This window comes from Moschus berezovskii, chromosome 10 (assembly GCF_049115385.1).
Source record: "Moschus berezovskii isolate FMDL1 chromosome 10, NW_MosBer_1.0, whole genome shotgun sequence".
Lineage (NCBI taxonomy): Eukaryota > Metazoa > Chordata > Mammalia > Artiodactyla > Moschidae > Moschus > Moschus berezovskii.
In genome coordinates this window covers 77,237,047-77,253,683 of record NC_142469.1, presented here as the reverse complement: position 1 = coordinate 77,253,683, position 16,637 = coordinate 77,237,047, and the positions used below count along the sequence as shown (strand labels likewise).

The 16,637-nt window shown below is 38.5% G+C and overlaps 1 protein-coding gene across 1 annotated transcript in view; it reads right to left on the bottom strand.

Annotated features, from left to right (window-relative positions):
* Positions 1-5,864: 5,864 nt before the first annotated feature.
* LOC129560936 (uncharacterized) overlaps positions 5,865-16,637 on the bottom strand; it is a 131,690-nt gene continuing 120,917 nt past the window's right edge. Inside the window, exon 5 of the mRNA XM_088840758.1 lies at positions 5,865-7,616. Within this exon, the coding sequence (XP_088696884.1) occupies positions 7,323-7,616 (294 nt within the window). The 3' untranslated portion in view covers positions 5,865-7,322. The remainder of the gene's footprint in view (positions 7,617-16,637) is intronic.

The window sequence follows — 16,637 nt, the reverse complement described above, 5'->3', positions numbered from 1 at the left end:
TGACTGTAGCTTTGCATAATCTGAAGTCAGGAATGTTGATTCCTCCAGCTCCATTCTTCTTTCTCAAGACTGCTTTGGCTATTCGGGGTCTTTTGAGTTTCCATATAAATTTAGAAATTTCTTGTTCTAGTTCTGTGAAAAATGTCATTGGTAATTTGATAGGGATCACATTGAATCTGTAGATTGTGTTTGGTGGTATAGCCATTTTCACAATATTGATGTGTTTGGTAGTATAGTCATTTTCACAGTATTGACTCTTCCTACCCAGGAACATGGAATATCTCTCCATCTGTTTATGTTGCCTTTGATTTCTTTCATTAGTGTCTTACAATTTTCTGTCTACAGTTCTTTTGTCTCCTTGCTGCTACTGCTGCTGCTGCTGCTAAGTTGCTTCAGTTGTGTCTGACTCTGTGTGACCCCATAGACGGCAGCCCACCAGGCTCCACCGTCCCTGGGATTCTCCAGGCAACAACACTGGAGTGGGTTGCCATTTCCTTCTCCAATGTGTGAAAGTGAAAAGTGAAAGTGAAGTTGTTCAGTTGTGTCTGACTAGTAGCGACCCCATGGACTGCAGCCTACCAGGCTCCTCTGTCCATGCAATTTTCTAGGCAAGAGTACTAGAGTGGCTTGCCATTGCCTTAGGTAAGTTTATTCCTAGATATTTAATTTTTTTTGTTGCAATGGTGAATGGGATTGATCCCTTAATTTCTCTAGTAATTTTCTGATCCTATCTTTAGGGTTTTCTATGTACAGTATCATGTCATCTGCAAACAATGAGAGCTTTACTTCTCCTTTTCTGATCTGGATTCTTTTTACTTCTTTTTCTTCTCTGATTGCTGTAGCTAGGACTTCCAGAACTATGTTGAATAGTAGTGGTGAAAGTGGACACCCTTGTCTTGTTCCTGATCATAGGGAGAATGCTTTCAGTTTTTTACCATTGAGAATAATGCTTAGTATAGGCTTATCATATATGACCTTTACTGTGTTAAGGTAGGTTCCTTCTATGCCCATTTTTTGAAGAGTTTTAATCATAAATGAGAGAAGGAAATGGCAACCCACTCCAGTGTTCTTGCCTGGAGAATCCCAGGGACGGGGGAGCCTGGTGGGCTTCCGTCTATGGGGTCACACAGAGTCGGACACGACTGAAGTGACTTAGCAGGAGCAGCAGCAGCAGCAGCAATCATAAATGGGTGCTGAATTTTGTAAAAGGCTTTTTATGCATCTATATCATGTAGTTTTTATCTTTCAATTTGTTAATATAGTGTATCACATTGATTGATTTGTGTATATTGAAGAATCCTTGCATCCCTGGAATAAATCCAACTTGATCATGGTGTATGAGTTTTTTGATGCGTTGCTGCATTCTGTTTGCTAAAATTTTGTTGAGGATTTTTGTATCTATGTTCATCAGTGATATTGGCCTGCAGTTTTCTTGTTTTGTGCTGTCTTTGTCTGGTTTTGGTGTCAGGGTGATGATGGTCTCATAGAATGAGTTTGGAAGTGTTCCTTCCTCTGCAATTTTTTGAAAGAGTTTTAGAAGGATAGGCATTAGCTCTTCTCTAATAAAACAGTGGAAACAGTGTCAGACTTTATTTTTTTGGGCTTCAAAATCACTGCAGATGCTGACTGCAGCCATGAAACTAAAAGATGCTTACTCCTTGGAAGGAAAGTTATGACCAACCTTGATAATATATTAAAAGCAGAGACATTACTTTGCCAACAAAGGTCCGTCTAGTCAAGGCAATGGTTTTTCCCGTGGTCATGTATGGATGTGAGAGTTGGACTGTGAAGAAAGCTGAGTGCCGAAGAATTGATGCTTTTGAACTGTGGTGTTGGAGAAGACTCTTGAGAGTCCCTTGTACCGCAAGGAGATCCAACCAGTCCATTCTAAGGGAGATCGATCCTGGGTGTTCACTGGAAGGACTGATGCTAAAGCTGAAACTGCAATACTTTGGCCACCTCATGCGATGAGTTGACTCACTGGAAAAGACTCTGATGCTGGGAAAGGTTGGGGGCGGGAGGAGAAGGGGATGACGGAGAATGAGATGGCTGGATGGCATCATCGACTCTGTGGACATGAGTTTGAGTGAACTCCGGGAGTTGGTGATGGATAGGGAGGCCTGGCGTGCTGTGATTCATGGGGTTGCGGAGAGTCGGACACGACTGAGCGACTGAACTGAACTGAAATGTCTAATAGAATTCTCCCGTGAAGCCATCTGGTCCTGGGCTTTTGCTTTTTGGGAGATTTTTGATCACAGCTTCAATGTCCATGCTTGTAATTGGGTTGTTGTGATATCCTTTTGATAATCTTTCTCAAAGCTACAATTACAGGGTGCCCCCAATATGGTCCAAGGAGAAAAGACACCTTTCTTTAATGTGCTGTCTTCTGAAAATAATTTCTTATACTTTCTTGCACTGTATAACACACCACAAAAACTGTCCTAAAAGTGAGTGATAAATATTGGCAGCCTAGGAGCAACAGTTGTTAAGTCAGTAGAGCTGTTGTGTGAACATGTCTCCTCAATCCAGATTGAGAGACATAATTCCCAGGCTCTGTCCTGATTCTGGTCTTGTTAATTTCTTTTTTCATCAACATGGAATTAGAAACTTAATCCATGGCTCTGTTCTCAAACTCTACTCTGAGCTGACTTCAAGTTTAAATGCTGCTCCTAGCCACCTCCTTACACTCAAAACTGTCTGTGTTGTTCATCTGGCCTGATATTATATACCTCTTATCTCCATTCATATTTAAGACTCACACCAATAAACAAAACACTTCCTGTTTCCAGAACCCTCCAACAACAGCAGTCTTTAGCTTAATCTACTCAAGGGATTCATGATTTCTGACACTCTCAAACTTGCTCTTCTTATGCCATATTTTCCCATGGTAATCACCAGGGTTATCCTAAAACATAATGCATGGGGAAAAAAATAGAAAAATGTCCCAGTTCTCATTATGCATTTCTCTTCTTTAATAACCTCTGGTGTTTCCTCAAAAATGATAATCAAATTGCTTACTTTGGTAGAGAAAATTTCTTAAAGTTGTATTCCAAACAAATTTATCAACCTCATCTCTAAACATCAACTTTTTATAAAAGTATTTCTTAAAAATAAAGAGCCTTTAGGTTGAGTGGGCATAACTCAGCTTAGCTTCTATACTTCCTAAACAGGTTCCCCAGAAATTATCACGCTCTCAGTAAAAGATTGCTTCTCTCTTTATTTTGATAAAATTTACTCAGTTCCTGGAATACATTCTTTAGCCTCAAATTGGAATAATCTTGAGCCAAAGAGAGGCAGACACGCTGTTAATAAAAAATGAGGAGGGTCTGCTTTTAAGGGTCTGCCCTTAAGGCAACCTGGGACACCCTTTGCAAATGTTTGGCTTGAACTCAATCAGAAGGCTGGTTACTTCTAAACCACAAAATCTACCCTGCCTGATTTAAGGCCAGCAAATGACTAAACTGAAGTTTATCTTTGAAGTCAAATGGCTTCCAAGGAAGTATGACTTGAAGCTCTTTGTGTAATGAAAGGCAATCATGCGTCTTTTCCATGTAAAATTTGGACTTTATCCCATTGGGAAGGAAAATTCAGACAGTAAGCATGATTCACAGTCTCTGCTTTACCTACCAACATCTGCTTGTTGCTTTCTTCAGAGCATTGGCATTTTCTAATGGACACTATTCTACCCACAAAAACACTATCTTCTTTTGCAGCCCTAAGAAAACTGTTTTATTTATATATTTAATCTGATCTCGCCTTTTATCCACAATTTGAGACCCTGGATATCCTACATATGTTCTGTAAATATGGTTTTCTGGGAATAAGGAACAAAAGATTAAATAGTTTGTATGTATGCAATCATCTCAGTTCAGTTCAGTCGCTCAGTTGTGTCGGACTCTTTGCGACCCCATGAATCACAGCACGCCAGGCCTCCCTGTCCATCACTAACTCCCGGAGTTCACTCAAACTCACGCCCATCGAGTCGGTGATGCCATCCAGCCATCTCATTCTTTGTCGTCCCCTTCTTCTCCTGCCCCCAATCCTTCCCAGCATCAGAGTCTTTTCCAGTGAGTCAACTCATTGCATGAGGTGGCCAGGTATAAAAAAGTCTGTATGGAATTTGGAACATATGATTGAGGAAAGAAAGGTTAAAAAAGTCAGACATTGTATTAACTAACTATTGTTCCATTCAAATTCAGTATCCTAAAACAACAAGAATTTATTATTTTTCATACTTCTGAATGTTGGCTTTGTGGTGCTTCTCATTTTGCCTATGACTACATTCATCTAGAGGGTTGACTTAGATCATCTTGGGAGAAGTGCTAGACTATGAGTCCTTATGACATGGTTATCTCAGGGTTCCCACAGGGCCAGCCCCAGCACACAAGCATGTGTTAAGACTCTGAGTATGTCATATTTACTGAGAATCTATTAGGCAGAGCAAGTCAAAAGTCCAAGCCCAATCAATGTCAACGTGGAAGGGACTGCATAAGGGTATGGATACTTGAGTATCATTCACTAGGACCATTATTGTAACAACCTACGATGGACAGGGAGGCCTGGTGTGCTGTGATTCATGGGGTCCCGGAGAGTCGGACACGACTGAGCGACTGAACTGAACTGAACCACAAATGATGGTAACATAGCTTATTTTCACATTGAGACAGGCCCCTACAGAATAATGGCTTGTTTTCCAAATTTAGCTCACTGGAAAAGACTCTGATGCTAGGAAAGGTTAGGGGCGGGAGGAGAAGGGGAAGACAGAGAATGAGATGGCTGGATGGCATCACCGACTCTGTGGACATGAGTTTGAGTGAACTCCAGGAGTTGGTGATGGACAGGGAGGCCTGGCGTGCTGTGATTCATGGGGTCGCGGAGAGTTGGACACGACTGAGCGACTGAACTGAACTGAACTCAGCTAGTGTGGGGCTTTCCTGGTGGCTCAGACAGTAAAGAATCTGCCTGCAATACAGGAGACCTGGGTTTGATACCTGGGTTGGGACGATTCCCTGGAGAAGAGACTGGCTACCCACTCCAGTATTGCCTCAAGAATTCTATGGACAGAGGAGCCCGGTGGGCTATAGTCTATGGGGTCATAAAGAGTTAGACATGACTGAATGACTAACACTTTCATTTTTCACGCACCTGGAAAGAACATAAACTAATCAATGCGTTGTCAATATGAGAACCAGGATTACTGACTAAAGGGCTATTGATGTGGTAACTGCTAGATAAAAAGATACAAGTTCTGATATTGAAAGCACACCATGTAAAATGTAGAAACAATAGAAATAAATTCACTTCTAAACACTTTAGAAGCATACAGTGTTTCAAGAAAAAAATATAAAATTCTTTTTTAAAAGGACAGAAAAAAAGGATTAACTAAAAGTGCAAAACATTCAGAAAGACAGAACAAATCTTACCAGTGACAATAGATTGGGTAAAGAAATGGAGTAATATCTTCTAGATATTGATTGATCTTCAATTAGAATTCTATACTTAATTAAACTATCATTCAAGAATAAGGGTAAATTTTAAAAATTTAGATTGTAAAACCTTAAATGTATTTGCTAGTTTCAAACTGATAGATAAAATTCTATATAATAGTTAAAAAGGGTGATTATGGGATTAGGTGTTATCTGAATATATAAACTGAGATCCATATCATTCAAAGGAGAAGTACAGACATTTTGAATAACTTTGAACTTTGTTAGAAAAATGTATATTTATTTATATAGTTTGCATAGTATCAAATTTAATGTGTCCACTAAATGAATTATAATCTATAGTTTCCAAATCAGTGAGGAAATAAAGGCATATTTTAAAAAAATTTTAATCAAAAAAAATGCAAAAAAATACGACAAATAACAAACAAAATGTTTGTATGGAAGATATAACCAAAATATGAGGTTACAAATGAGTAAACATAATAAAGGCAAGTGCATTAAACTAACAGATTAAAAGAAGAAATTTTTAAATCATTCTTTAAAAAATCCAGCTAACTGTTTTAGTTCAGTTCAGTCGCTCAATCGTGTCTGACTCTTTGCAACCCCATGAACCGCAGCACATCAGGCCTCCCTGTCCATCACCAACTCCTGGAGTCCACCCAAACCCATGTCCATTGAGTCTGTGATGCCATCCAACCATCTCATCCTCTCTCAGCCCCTTCTCCTCCTGCCCTCAATCTTTCCCAGCATCAGGGTCTATTCAAATGAGTCAATGCTTCGCATCAGGTGGCCAAAGTATTGGAGTTTTAGCTTCAAAATCAGTCCTTCCAATGAACACCCAGGACTGATCGCCTTTAGGAAGGACTGGTTGTATCTCCTTGCAGTCCAAGGGACTCTAAAGAGTCTTCTCCAACACCACAGTTCAAAAGAATCAATTCTTCGGCGCTCAGCTTTCTTTATAGTCCAACTCTCACATCCAAACATGAACAGTGGAAAAACCATAGCCTTGACTAGACGGACCTTTGTTGGCAAAGTAATGTCTCTGCTTTTTACTATGCTGTCTAGGTTGGTCATAACTTTCATTCCAAGGAGTAAGCATCTTTTAATTTCATGGCTGAAATCACCATCTGCAGTGATTTTGGAGCCCAAAAAAATAGTCAGCCACTGTTTCCACTCTTTCCCCATCTATTTGCTATGAAGTGATGGGACCGGATGCCATGATCTTAGTTTTCTGAATGCTGAGTTTTAAGCCAATTTTTTCACTCTCCTCTTTCATCAAGAGGCTTTTTAGTTTCTCTTCACTTTCTGCCATAAGGATGGTGTCATCTGCATATCTGAGGTTATTGATATTTCTCCCAGCATTCTTGATTCCAGCTTGTGCTTCCTCCAGCCCAGCGTTTCTCATGATGTACTCTGCATATAAGTTAAATAAGCAGGGTGACAATATACAGCCTTGATGTACTCCTTTTCCTATTTGTTCTTCTATGTCCAGTTCTAACTGTTGCTTCCTAACCTGCAAACAGGTTTCTGAGGCAGGTCAAGTGGTCTGGTATTCCCATCTCTTTCAGAATTTTCCACAGTTTATTGTGATCCACACAGTCAAAGGCTTTGGCATAGTCAATAAAGCAGAAATAGATGTTTTTCTGGAACTCTCTTGCTTTTCTGATGATCCAGCCGAATTTTATCTCTGGTTCCTCTGCCTTTTCTAAAACCAGCTTGAACATCTGGAATTTCACGGTTCACATACTGCTGAAGCCTGGCTTGGAGAAGTTTGAGCATTACTTTACTAGCGTGTGAGATGAGTGCAACTGTGTGGTAGTTTGAGCATTCTTTGGCATTGCCTTTCTTTGGAATTGGAATGAAAACTGACCTTTTCTAGTCTTGTGGAAACTGCTGAGTTTTCCAAATTTGCTGGCTTATTGAGTGCAGCACTTTCACAGCATCATCTTTTAGGATTTGAAAGAGCTCCACTGGAATTCCATCACCTCCACTAGCTTTGTTCGTAGGGATGTTTCCTAAGGCCCACTTGACTTCACATTCCAGGATGACTGGCTCTAGGTGAGTGATCACAACATCGTGATTATCTGGGTCATGAAGATCTTTTTTGTATAGTTCTTCTGTGTATTTTTGCCACTCTGTTTTAAGAGACACTAAAAAAGGGCACTGATTCTGACAACAAAGACACACACACACAAAAAAAATAACAGCAAATGAAGATGTAAAGTTAATTTAGCACAGTTAATGTGAGATACATTAGAATTTAATAGAAAAATTAACAGAAAAATCCACATAAAGATGCAATAATCAATAACTTATTAAATAAAGTCAATAACTTATATGTGAATAAATATGAGAAAATCTTTAGAAATATAATGAAAAATGCACATATCCAAAATCAATGGGAAATTTTTAATATACCTCTATCAGAATAAGCAGAAATTAAGCAGAAAATAATTAACACCTGTATAGAAGGTCTAAGTGACATGATTAATAAGCCAAATCTGATAGAACTCGTGAATCCAGTAAATAGAGAATACAAATTTCTCTCAAGCACAAAAGGGACAGTTGCAAAATGTGACCATATATTAAATGAAAAGGCAATCTCAATAAATACTAAAAAATCCATAGCATATATTTCATGTTTTCTGGCCAATTATATAAGAAATCAATGTTAGAATGCATTTTTAAATCACAAAAAATTTAAAAACACACCCTTTAAATAACCAATGGCTTTAAGTAGAATTTGCAATGAATATTATAAAAGATACAGACTGAAATGTATCTAAGTGATTCTCAAGAAACATTTATTTATAGCCCTCAACATCTGACTTACAAAACTAGACAATAAATGATAGAATATGCCAAAATAAAATAGAATACAGGAAATATGAAATAGCAGAAATTGGTAGAGTGAGCCTCTCTTGTAGCTAGAGGGCCCATGTGAGTAAGTCCTGGCCACTGGAGTGTTACAAGAGAAAGCTTTGTTTTTACAAAATGTGGGCCTTTTTTCTTCTTCTGCATAGTCCTTCCAGCTGGCTGTAATGCAGATGAAAAAGTTATTACTAAAGAGATCACCCTGGACTATAAGGAATGAAGGCCACACAAAGCAGAGGAAAACAGTAAAAGAAGTAGGGTTCCACAATACTGTGGCACTCTTTTTCAGTCCTGTTCTGACTAACTGGACTCAGATAAGCAACAAGGAAAAGCTACAGAAAAATTCACTCCTGAGAAAAGTGATGATCTCTCTCAGAATGCAATGAAACGTAATCTACCCCTTAAAGGATAATTAACAAAGAACATTCCCACTAAATAATGAAAATCATTTCAATACTCATTCATGTAGATAAACTAAAACTTAGCAAATAAGAATAGAGGAGGAACATCCTGAACCAGATAACGGTTTTTTCTATCAAAAGTCTCCTGCAAATATCATATGAGGATACTGCACATTGTTTCTTATTCAGCAATACACTGGGGATGCTAGACAATTTCATAACACAAGAAAATTAAATAAAATGGCCAAGATCACAGAGATCAAAACAAAAAAATTTTTTTTATTTGTAAATGGCATGGTTGTCCATATAAGAAATGCAAGAAAATATACAAATTATTAGAAAGGAGTCTCCTAGTCTGTTTACAGAAACCTGAAAGTTTTAGTGGTAGTGGTAGTTTAGTTGCTATTGTATCTGACTTGTATCACCATGAACTGTAGCCTGTCAAGCTCCTCTGTCCATGGGGCTTCCCAGGCAAGAATACTGGAGTGGATTGCCATTTACTTCTCCAAGGATCTTCCCAACCCAGGGATTGAACCCATGTCTCTTGCATTGCAGGTGAATTCTCTACTGCAAAGACACCACAGGAAACCCTCTAAAAGTGTTAGGGGGACATAATATGGTAGGGATGTGAGAGTTGGACCATAAAGAAGGCTGCGCACCAGAGAATTGATGCTTTTGAACTGTGGTGTTGGAGAAGACTGTTAAGAGTCCCTTGGACTACAAGGAGATCAAGCCAGTCAATCCTAAAGGAAATAAACCCTGAATATTCATTGGAAGGACTGATGCTGAAACTGAAGCTCCAATACTTTGGCTACGTGATGTGAAGAATCAACTCTTTAGAAAAGACCCTGATGCTGGGAAAGATTGAAGGCAGGAGGAGAAGGGGATAACAGAGGATGAGATGGTTGAATGGCATCACCGACCCCATGGGCATGAGTTTGAGAAAGCTCCAGGAGATGGTGATAGACAGGAAGGCCTGGTGTACAGCAGTCCATGGGGTTGAAAAGAGTTGGACGTGACTGAGCCACTGAACAACAAATATGGTAAATTACCATACAAATAAAACTTCTTGATTTTTGTGCAGTTAACTGCAAGTGGATTTTTAAATGGATAACTAATCTTGACTATCTTATAAATCAAACTGACCAATCATATTTATATTGATATTTGCTGTACAATAAATGTTTCCATCAGCGTGGGCTATCAGGATAAAATACTATAGACAAGGTGGCTTAACAACAGAAAAAAATTTTGTTCTGGAGGCTGAAAAATTCAATATTAAGGTCCAGCAAGGTTTGATTTCTGATGAGAACTCTCTTTATGGTTTATGAATGTCTGTCTTCCCCTCCGTCCTAACATGGCAGGGGAGCAGGGGAAAGAGAGAGAGAGAGAAAGTGTGTTCTATGGTGTCTCTCCTGGTAAGAGCGACATAAGGAGAGCCCCATCTTCATGACCTCATTTAAGCCAAACTATCTCCCCAAGAACCCATTTCCAAATACTGTCAACATGTTAGTATTTCAACATATAGATGGAGGAGTTGAGACATGCCTTCAGTTCATAGCAACAAGTCTTCATACTTGCACATTATGAAACTTTTACTGTGTGATATAGGGAATAAGGGATAAAAGCAAAGTATAAGCAATATTCATAAGCAATGAGAAAAATTAGTCTCATATGTGGAAAGAAACATATTTTAAAAAAGACTTCAGGCAAATGTGGCAAGAATCTTTTCAAAAAAATTCTACAAAGATGTCTCAAACCTCCTCGAGCAGTCATTTATGAAGCATCTCAATTCTGCATCGCTTGGATGCTGATGAGACCCATCTGCCAGCAGCAGGAGCCTAAACAGGATGGCCAAAAATCCCAAGAAAATAATCAAGATAGAAAAATAAGCCATCATCAGCTTCTGAGCAAGGAACTGGCTGACAGTCACATAAAAAGCCATAGACTAAATAGAAATTTCCCATCCTAAAAATGAAATGTGTGTGGAATTCTTGGTGAGTGATATCCAGTACAACATACACATAACATTATCATGATTTTCAAACCTACTCTGTGTTTTCTTTGTAGGTACAAGCTTCCTTCATTAAGTTATTGCTGCTAGGTGAAGGGTAGAGGCTCCTGAGATGCAATGTGATACCAAGAGCAAAGCTCTCCATGGCATTAGTACTAGAAAAACTACCTTCTTGGCTCAGTCACAAGATTTTCATTTTGCTAAAAGAATCAGGAATTTCCTAATTCAATTGGTTCTCAACTTTAGCATGAAAGGTCCTGAAACATTCTTAGCAGATTGAGGTGTAAAAATGTAAGAAATAATTAGATGTTTTAAGAAAACTTTTATGTGTGCTTTTGTGTTTTACTTTGTGTTTCTGTGTATACAGAAATGAATAAAATGTAATATTCTTCATTTAGAAACTGATCCTAATGACCCTCTTATTTTCGAGCAGAGATGATCTATTTGTAAGCTGAAATTCTCTAACAAATAAGGGCAAAAGAGGGCTGCACAAACTCAATGCCCACAAACAAAAAAATATCTGCAATTGGCGTATGCAGTCACTGAACTCAGAAATACAGGATAAGTTTCAAGCATCATGTCTACACAAGTCCTTACTGTGTTAAATTAAAACATTTCAGAGCAAGAGGTGTCATTTTATCATTGCATATTTAGTAGTAACACATGCCTCTAGGTTCTGGTTTCACTTTTGATACTGGGTAGCTGTCCAGGGCTAAGTAATTTATGCCCGCCTACTCTCGACTTATGAAATAAGGAGGAGACTGATAGAAAAATAAAAAGAACAGAATGTAGAGTCAGCAGAATTGGGCTGAAGTTCCAAATGACTTAACCCTCGAGGCAGAACACTTTTAGGGTAACTATAAGCTAAACAATTTCCAAAGCACTGACCCTGCACTAAAGCTGCCATTAGGAAATGACTATGAAGGAGAGATGCTCAAAAACTATTCCCTAAAATCAAGCCTCACTTTCTCCATTCGGTAAATTCATCTCTTCTTACACCACCCAGCTAGTTATCAGATTTTCTTATACTATTATATTTTTATATTTTTACCTTGGTCATTTTACTATCAGTCCGCTGCTAGTTTGTTTTTTTTTCCTGAGAAATAATGTTTCGTGGAATATGGGACTCAAGTGTGCATTTAATTCTATATTGATACCACTATTTTTCCCCTGTGATTTAAACTACATATGCCTTTTAAAGAAATAGATGTTCCAATGGAAGGTTCTGCAAGAGAACCATAGAATTTTAGAGGTAGAAAGGAATAGTAGACAATGTATTTCAGTAATATTGTTTACACAAATTTCACAGCCTGGATAAGGCAGATTCCTGTCACTAGGCTCTTAGCCCAGCAGTCTCTATTATCACAAAAGATAATAGTCTCTCACATGAATCATTGATTCTTGCCAGTTGCTGACAGTCTGCTTTGTTCTGATTTCTCTTCATAAAAAAACATAGGATAGTTTAAATGTTCTAAGATTTTTCATTAAAAAAAAAAAGACAACCAAACAAAACCAACTAGAACCTGATAAAATTAGTACATGATCAGTAGAGTTACAAAGTCATCTCCTAAGTTTTTCTGTGATACAATGAAAAGTAGCAGTTTAATTTTAGGGAGTAGAATCAAATGGTCAGAGGCATATATTCCGGAGTCATAAGATCTGTGGACCTGCCATATATGAGTTGCGTGACTTTTTTGAGCCTTAATTTTCACGTTTCAAAACAGAAATAGTAGTTACACCCATAGGGTTGAGAAGATGATGTGAAATCATTGATAGACATACGCAGGTCAGTGGCTAACATGACACATGTGTCATTATAATGATCTGATACATTTTATCCCTTTAAATATTTTAATATTATCAAATAAAATAAACTTCCACAAGTTAATGTTTAAAATCTATAATAATAGTTTTAACTTTGTGTATATTATTTCACTTGATCCACTCAAAAACCTGCTAAGATAAAACCCGGAGTAACGGAAAGCTTGATCCAGATTTTCCTTTCACATTTCTTCTAAAGGTGTTACTTCCATTAAGGTACTGAAAAGGAAAGCTTAGGAAAAACTTTCAGAGTTAAGTCGCAAATTCATAACACAACTTGATTTAACTACAATAAGTGCTTTCTAGTGTAAGTTGGATGGTTTATCAGTGACACATTAGAAGAAAAGTTCCTCTCTGTTGTCCCTTGGCATAAAAACAAGATGAAACCAGTAACAAGAATTAACCTCCGGTAGGATGTGCTTGTGAAGAAAGCTGATCGACGAAGAATTGATGTTTTTGAACTGTGGTGCTGGAGAAGACTCTTGAGAGTCCCTTGGACTGCAGGGAGATCCAACCAGTCCATTCTAAAGGAGATCAATCCTGGGTGTTCATTGGAAGGACTGATGCTAAAGCTGAAGCTCCAATACTTTGGCCACCTCATGCGATGAGTTGACTCACTGGAAAAGACTCTGATGCTGGGAGGGATTGGGGGTGGGAGGAGACGGGGACGACAGAGAATGAGATGGCTGGATGGCATCACCGACTCGATGGACATGAGTTTGAGTGAACTCCAGGAGTTGGTGATGGACAGGGAGGCCTGGCATGCTGTGGTTCATGGGGTCACGGAGAGTCAGACACAACTGAGCGACTGAACTGAACTGAACTGAACTGAGGATGTGCTTCTTGGATGCTGAGATTCTCACAGACATAAATAAGTCTGTGTCTGCCTGACAGCTGAAAGTACCAATTTAAATAAACACTCTCATAGAGAGGAAGTATATTTCTCATATACAATTTTGCTAGGAAATAAGGCAGCAAAGAATCCACCTGCAATGCAGGAGATGTGGTTCAGTCCCCTGGAGAAGGAAATGGCAACCCACTCCAGTATTCTTGCCTGAAAAATCCCATGCACGGAGGAGCCTGATGGGCTACAGTCCATGGGATCGCAAAGAGTTGGACACAACTTAGTGACTAAACAACAGAAAAGGCTTAGCTAAGAAGGCAGGTTATAGTAAAACGGACCAATTCTCACAGTATTAAATGCTAATATAATTAAAAGAGAACATCTCAATGTTTCACAAATAAAGCTAAAAATGCAGAGAAGACTGACTCCTCTGATCAGTCATCTTCCTTAACTGCCTAAACCTTTGTCTTTATTTTTTCACAATACCAGTGTTGTCCCCCTTTTAGTTTGAATGGCTATATGTTCCTGAAAATATCCAGCTTCTTTATTCTTCCTGGGAGTAATCAAACCAGAAAAACATAAGTGCTTGTAATACCAAGATGCTGAGGCTTATTTCTGGCTGCTACACAGCTCAGGGGCCATGGGCTCGACAAGTCAAGGAGTTACAATAGACTACATTGCTCCAACACCTTGTAGACAGTCTTTCTATTTGTAAATTTTTGCTATTGATTTGCATTTCCCTAGGAAGGGCACTCTTGGACTGGGAGATAGGAAGCCATGAGAAGTGATTCCAGTTTTGCTATAAATGGCTAGGTTATGAGGTTATTTCCATTTTTTTTTCTTGTTTTTTTTTCATCTAAAGAAGAGTCTGGACTAAAGGGTTTTTAGTATCCTAACCAGGTCAAATATTCTATGATTCTGGGTAGTTTATCACTAGTTACCAAGTAATTTACAATATCTTCTTGTGCTTGTTTGGGGTTTTAGCTATGGTTTAGTTTCTTTTGGTTTTGCTTCTGTGCTTTAATCCTGAGTTTAGGGAGAAACCTCTCTCACATCTTTAAAGAAGCAGGTTAGTTCTGTGTGCACTCCCGAAGTGCTCAGACCTTAATGCAGGGGAATAATGTTTTCTAAAGTCAGAGTGAAACCTAAAATATAATTGGCTGAGAGGCATTTCCTGGGAAAATTCACAAAGTCCTCTCACATACTTTTACATTATCCTCCAGAGTACCTCAAGTTCTATTTATTCTTCAGGCACTGAAATAACCCCAGCATATTTCAGTAACAGGTCAAGAAAGAGCATCTTTCTGACTTCACCATGTATGGTTTCAATCCAACTGTTTCCATTTTCACATCACACGCTGCTCCTGAGTCGAGCTGTCACAAACCTGACATACAGCCACATCTCCCCCAAAAGGGCAACGGATGCTTGCTTGGAAGGGGCATATTGAAATTTCGACCAATCACGTGCAGCTTTTATTCTTAACCCAGCCCAAATAGTTTAATAGCTCTTCTTGCCTGTTATAAATAGGTTCTGCTGCCTATCACACCAGCTCACTGGTAAAAAATGCAAACAGTCCCAGGAATGACCTACTCAGGAAGGTTGTACTGCGTGGTAAGAGCTATTTTATTTTAAATGACAAAATTTCCTCCAGACACAAAGAAAGCCTTACATTTTCAGTCTGTGAGTTTCTCATCCTAAGGAATGATTTGATGTTTCATGAGAAAAGAAAAAGTAAGAGAGAGAGAGCAAGCAGGAGAGAAAGAGAGAGAGGAAGTTACATCTTAATAAAAATGTGCTGAGCAAAACCTTTCCCCTCTAGTTGGCCTTTAAAGGAATGCTCATTATTTTGACCAAATCTGTGTGGTCATGTTACCTTCCCCAGGAACAAGTACAGTTCATATAAAGACCTGTACAGAAGGACATCTAGAAAGCCATGAAGGGAAACACATTACAGAAGACATCAAGTGGAGTCCACTGAATCAGGAAAAAAAATATCAGGAATAAAGTTTCAGCAAATGGACTTGTACTTTTCCTCCCAAACTAAGAAGTGAATGTGAGAAATATTCTGTATTGTTAAAGAAAGAGTTAGTTTTCTCTTTGAATAAAAACCAATCAATAATGCATGAAGAAACAAATATGTGAAGACAGTAACAACTGCAAACTTTTCTGTTTCAGTATCAGTAAACTGTCATATTTGTAAGGGGGATTTTGAGTTTTTGATTTCTGAACCTAGAAATATTTATCATTCCTGCTACAAGATAAGGAGAAAGCACATGATGAAATGTCTTTTGATTGTGGTGACAAAATACAGTTCTAAAGGGTTTCCATGTCTTTTAAACATAGATAATGTGCTTTTTGCCAAGATCACCACATCTCGAATTCAACTGCACTACAAATTTTTTATAGTCGTAATCCTTTCCTTGACCTAAATCCCTAGTTCTACAATTGGGAAGTTAGATGCTGTATGTTTTTCAGTATACCCGGTTTTAATAGTTCTGGATTTCTTGAAGATTCTTAAAATAAATAAACTTTGTTCAGAGCATATGGTATACAGAAATGATGTTATATGATGTTTACTTTTGAACAATATATCACAGAGTTTTGAATTCTAGTCTGATCCATATTTATAGTGTAAATCATAGTTCTAGTGATGCCAAAACACATCTTATATCTATAATGTTGTTAAGTATTTAAACAAGGAAGCCATTACACCGATTGTGTCTCCACTGCCTCAGCAGCCTACATAAATGAACCTGAACCTAAGCCAGAGTCAATGCACTGGAATCCAAAACAATAAAAGTTAGGAGCAACCAATCCCAAATAGCCAACTAGGCTTTTCCAAATAAGGCCACCGCTTAAGCTATCACCAATCAAATCATGTCTTAGCTTTGGTTTAGAGTCTCTCTATAAAATCCTTGCCTCTTGATCCTTTGGAGGGGTTCTCCTAACTACCTTTGGTTTGATGCTGCTTGATTTGAATCAATGCATGTTCAGATAAATGGCTTCCCAGCCAGAACCAGTGGTAAAGAACCCACCTGCCAGAGAAGGAGACGTTATCTTACGCAGATTCGATTTCTGGGTTGGGAAGATTCCCCGGAGGAAGGCATGACAACCCACTCCAGTTTTCTTGCCTGGTGAATCTCATGGACAGAGGAGACTAGTGGGGTGGCACAGAGTTGGACACAACTGAAGCCTCTTAGCATACACATATGCACGCATGCTCAGATAAACTCTT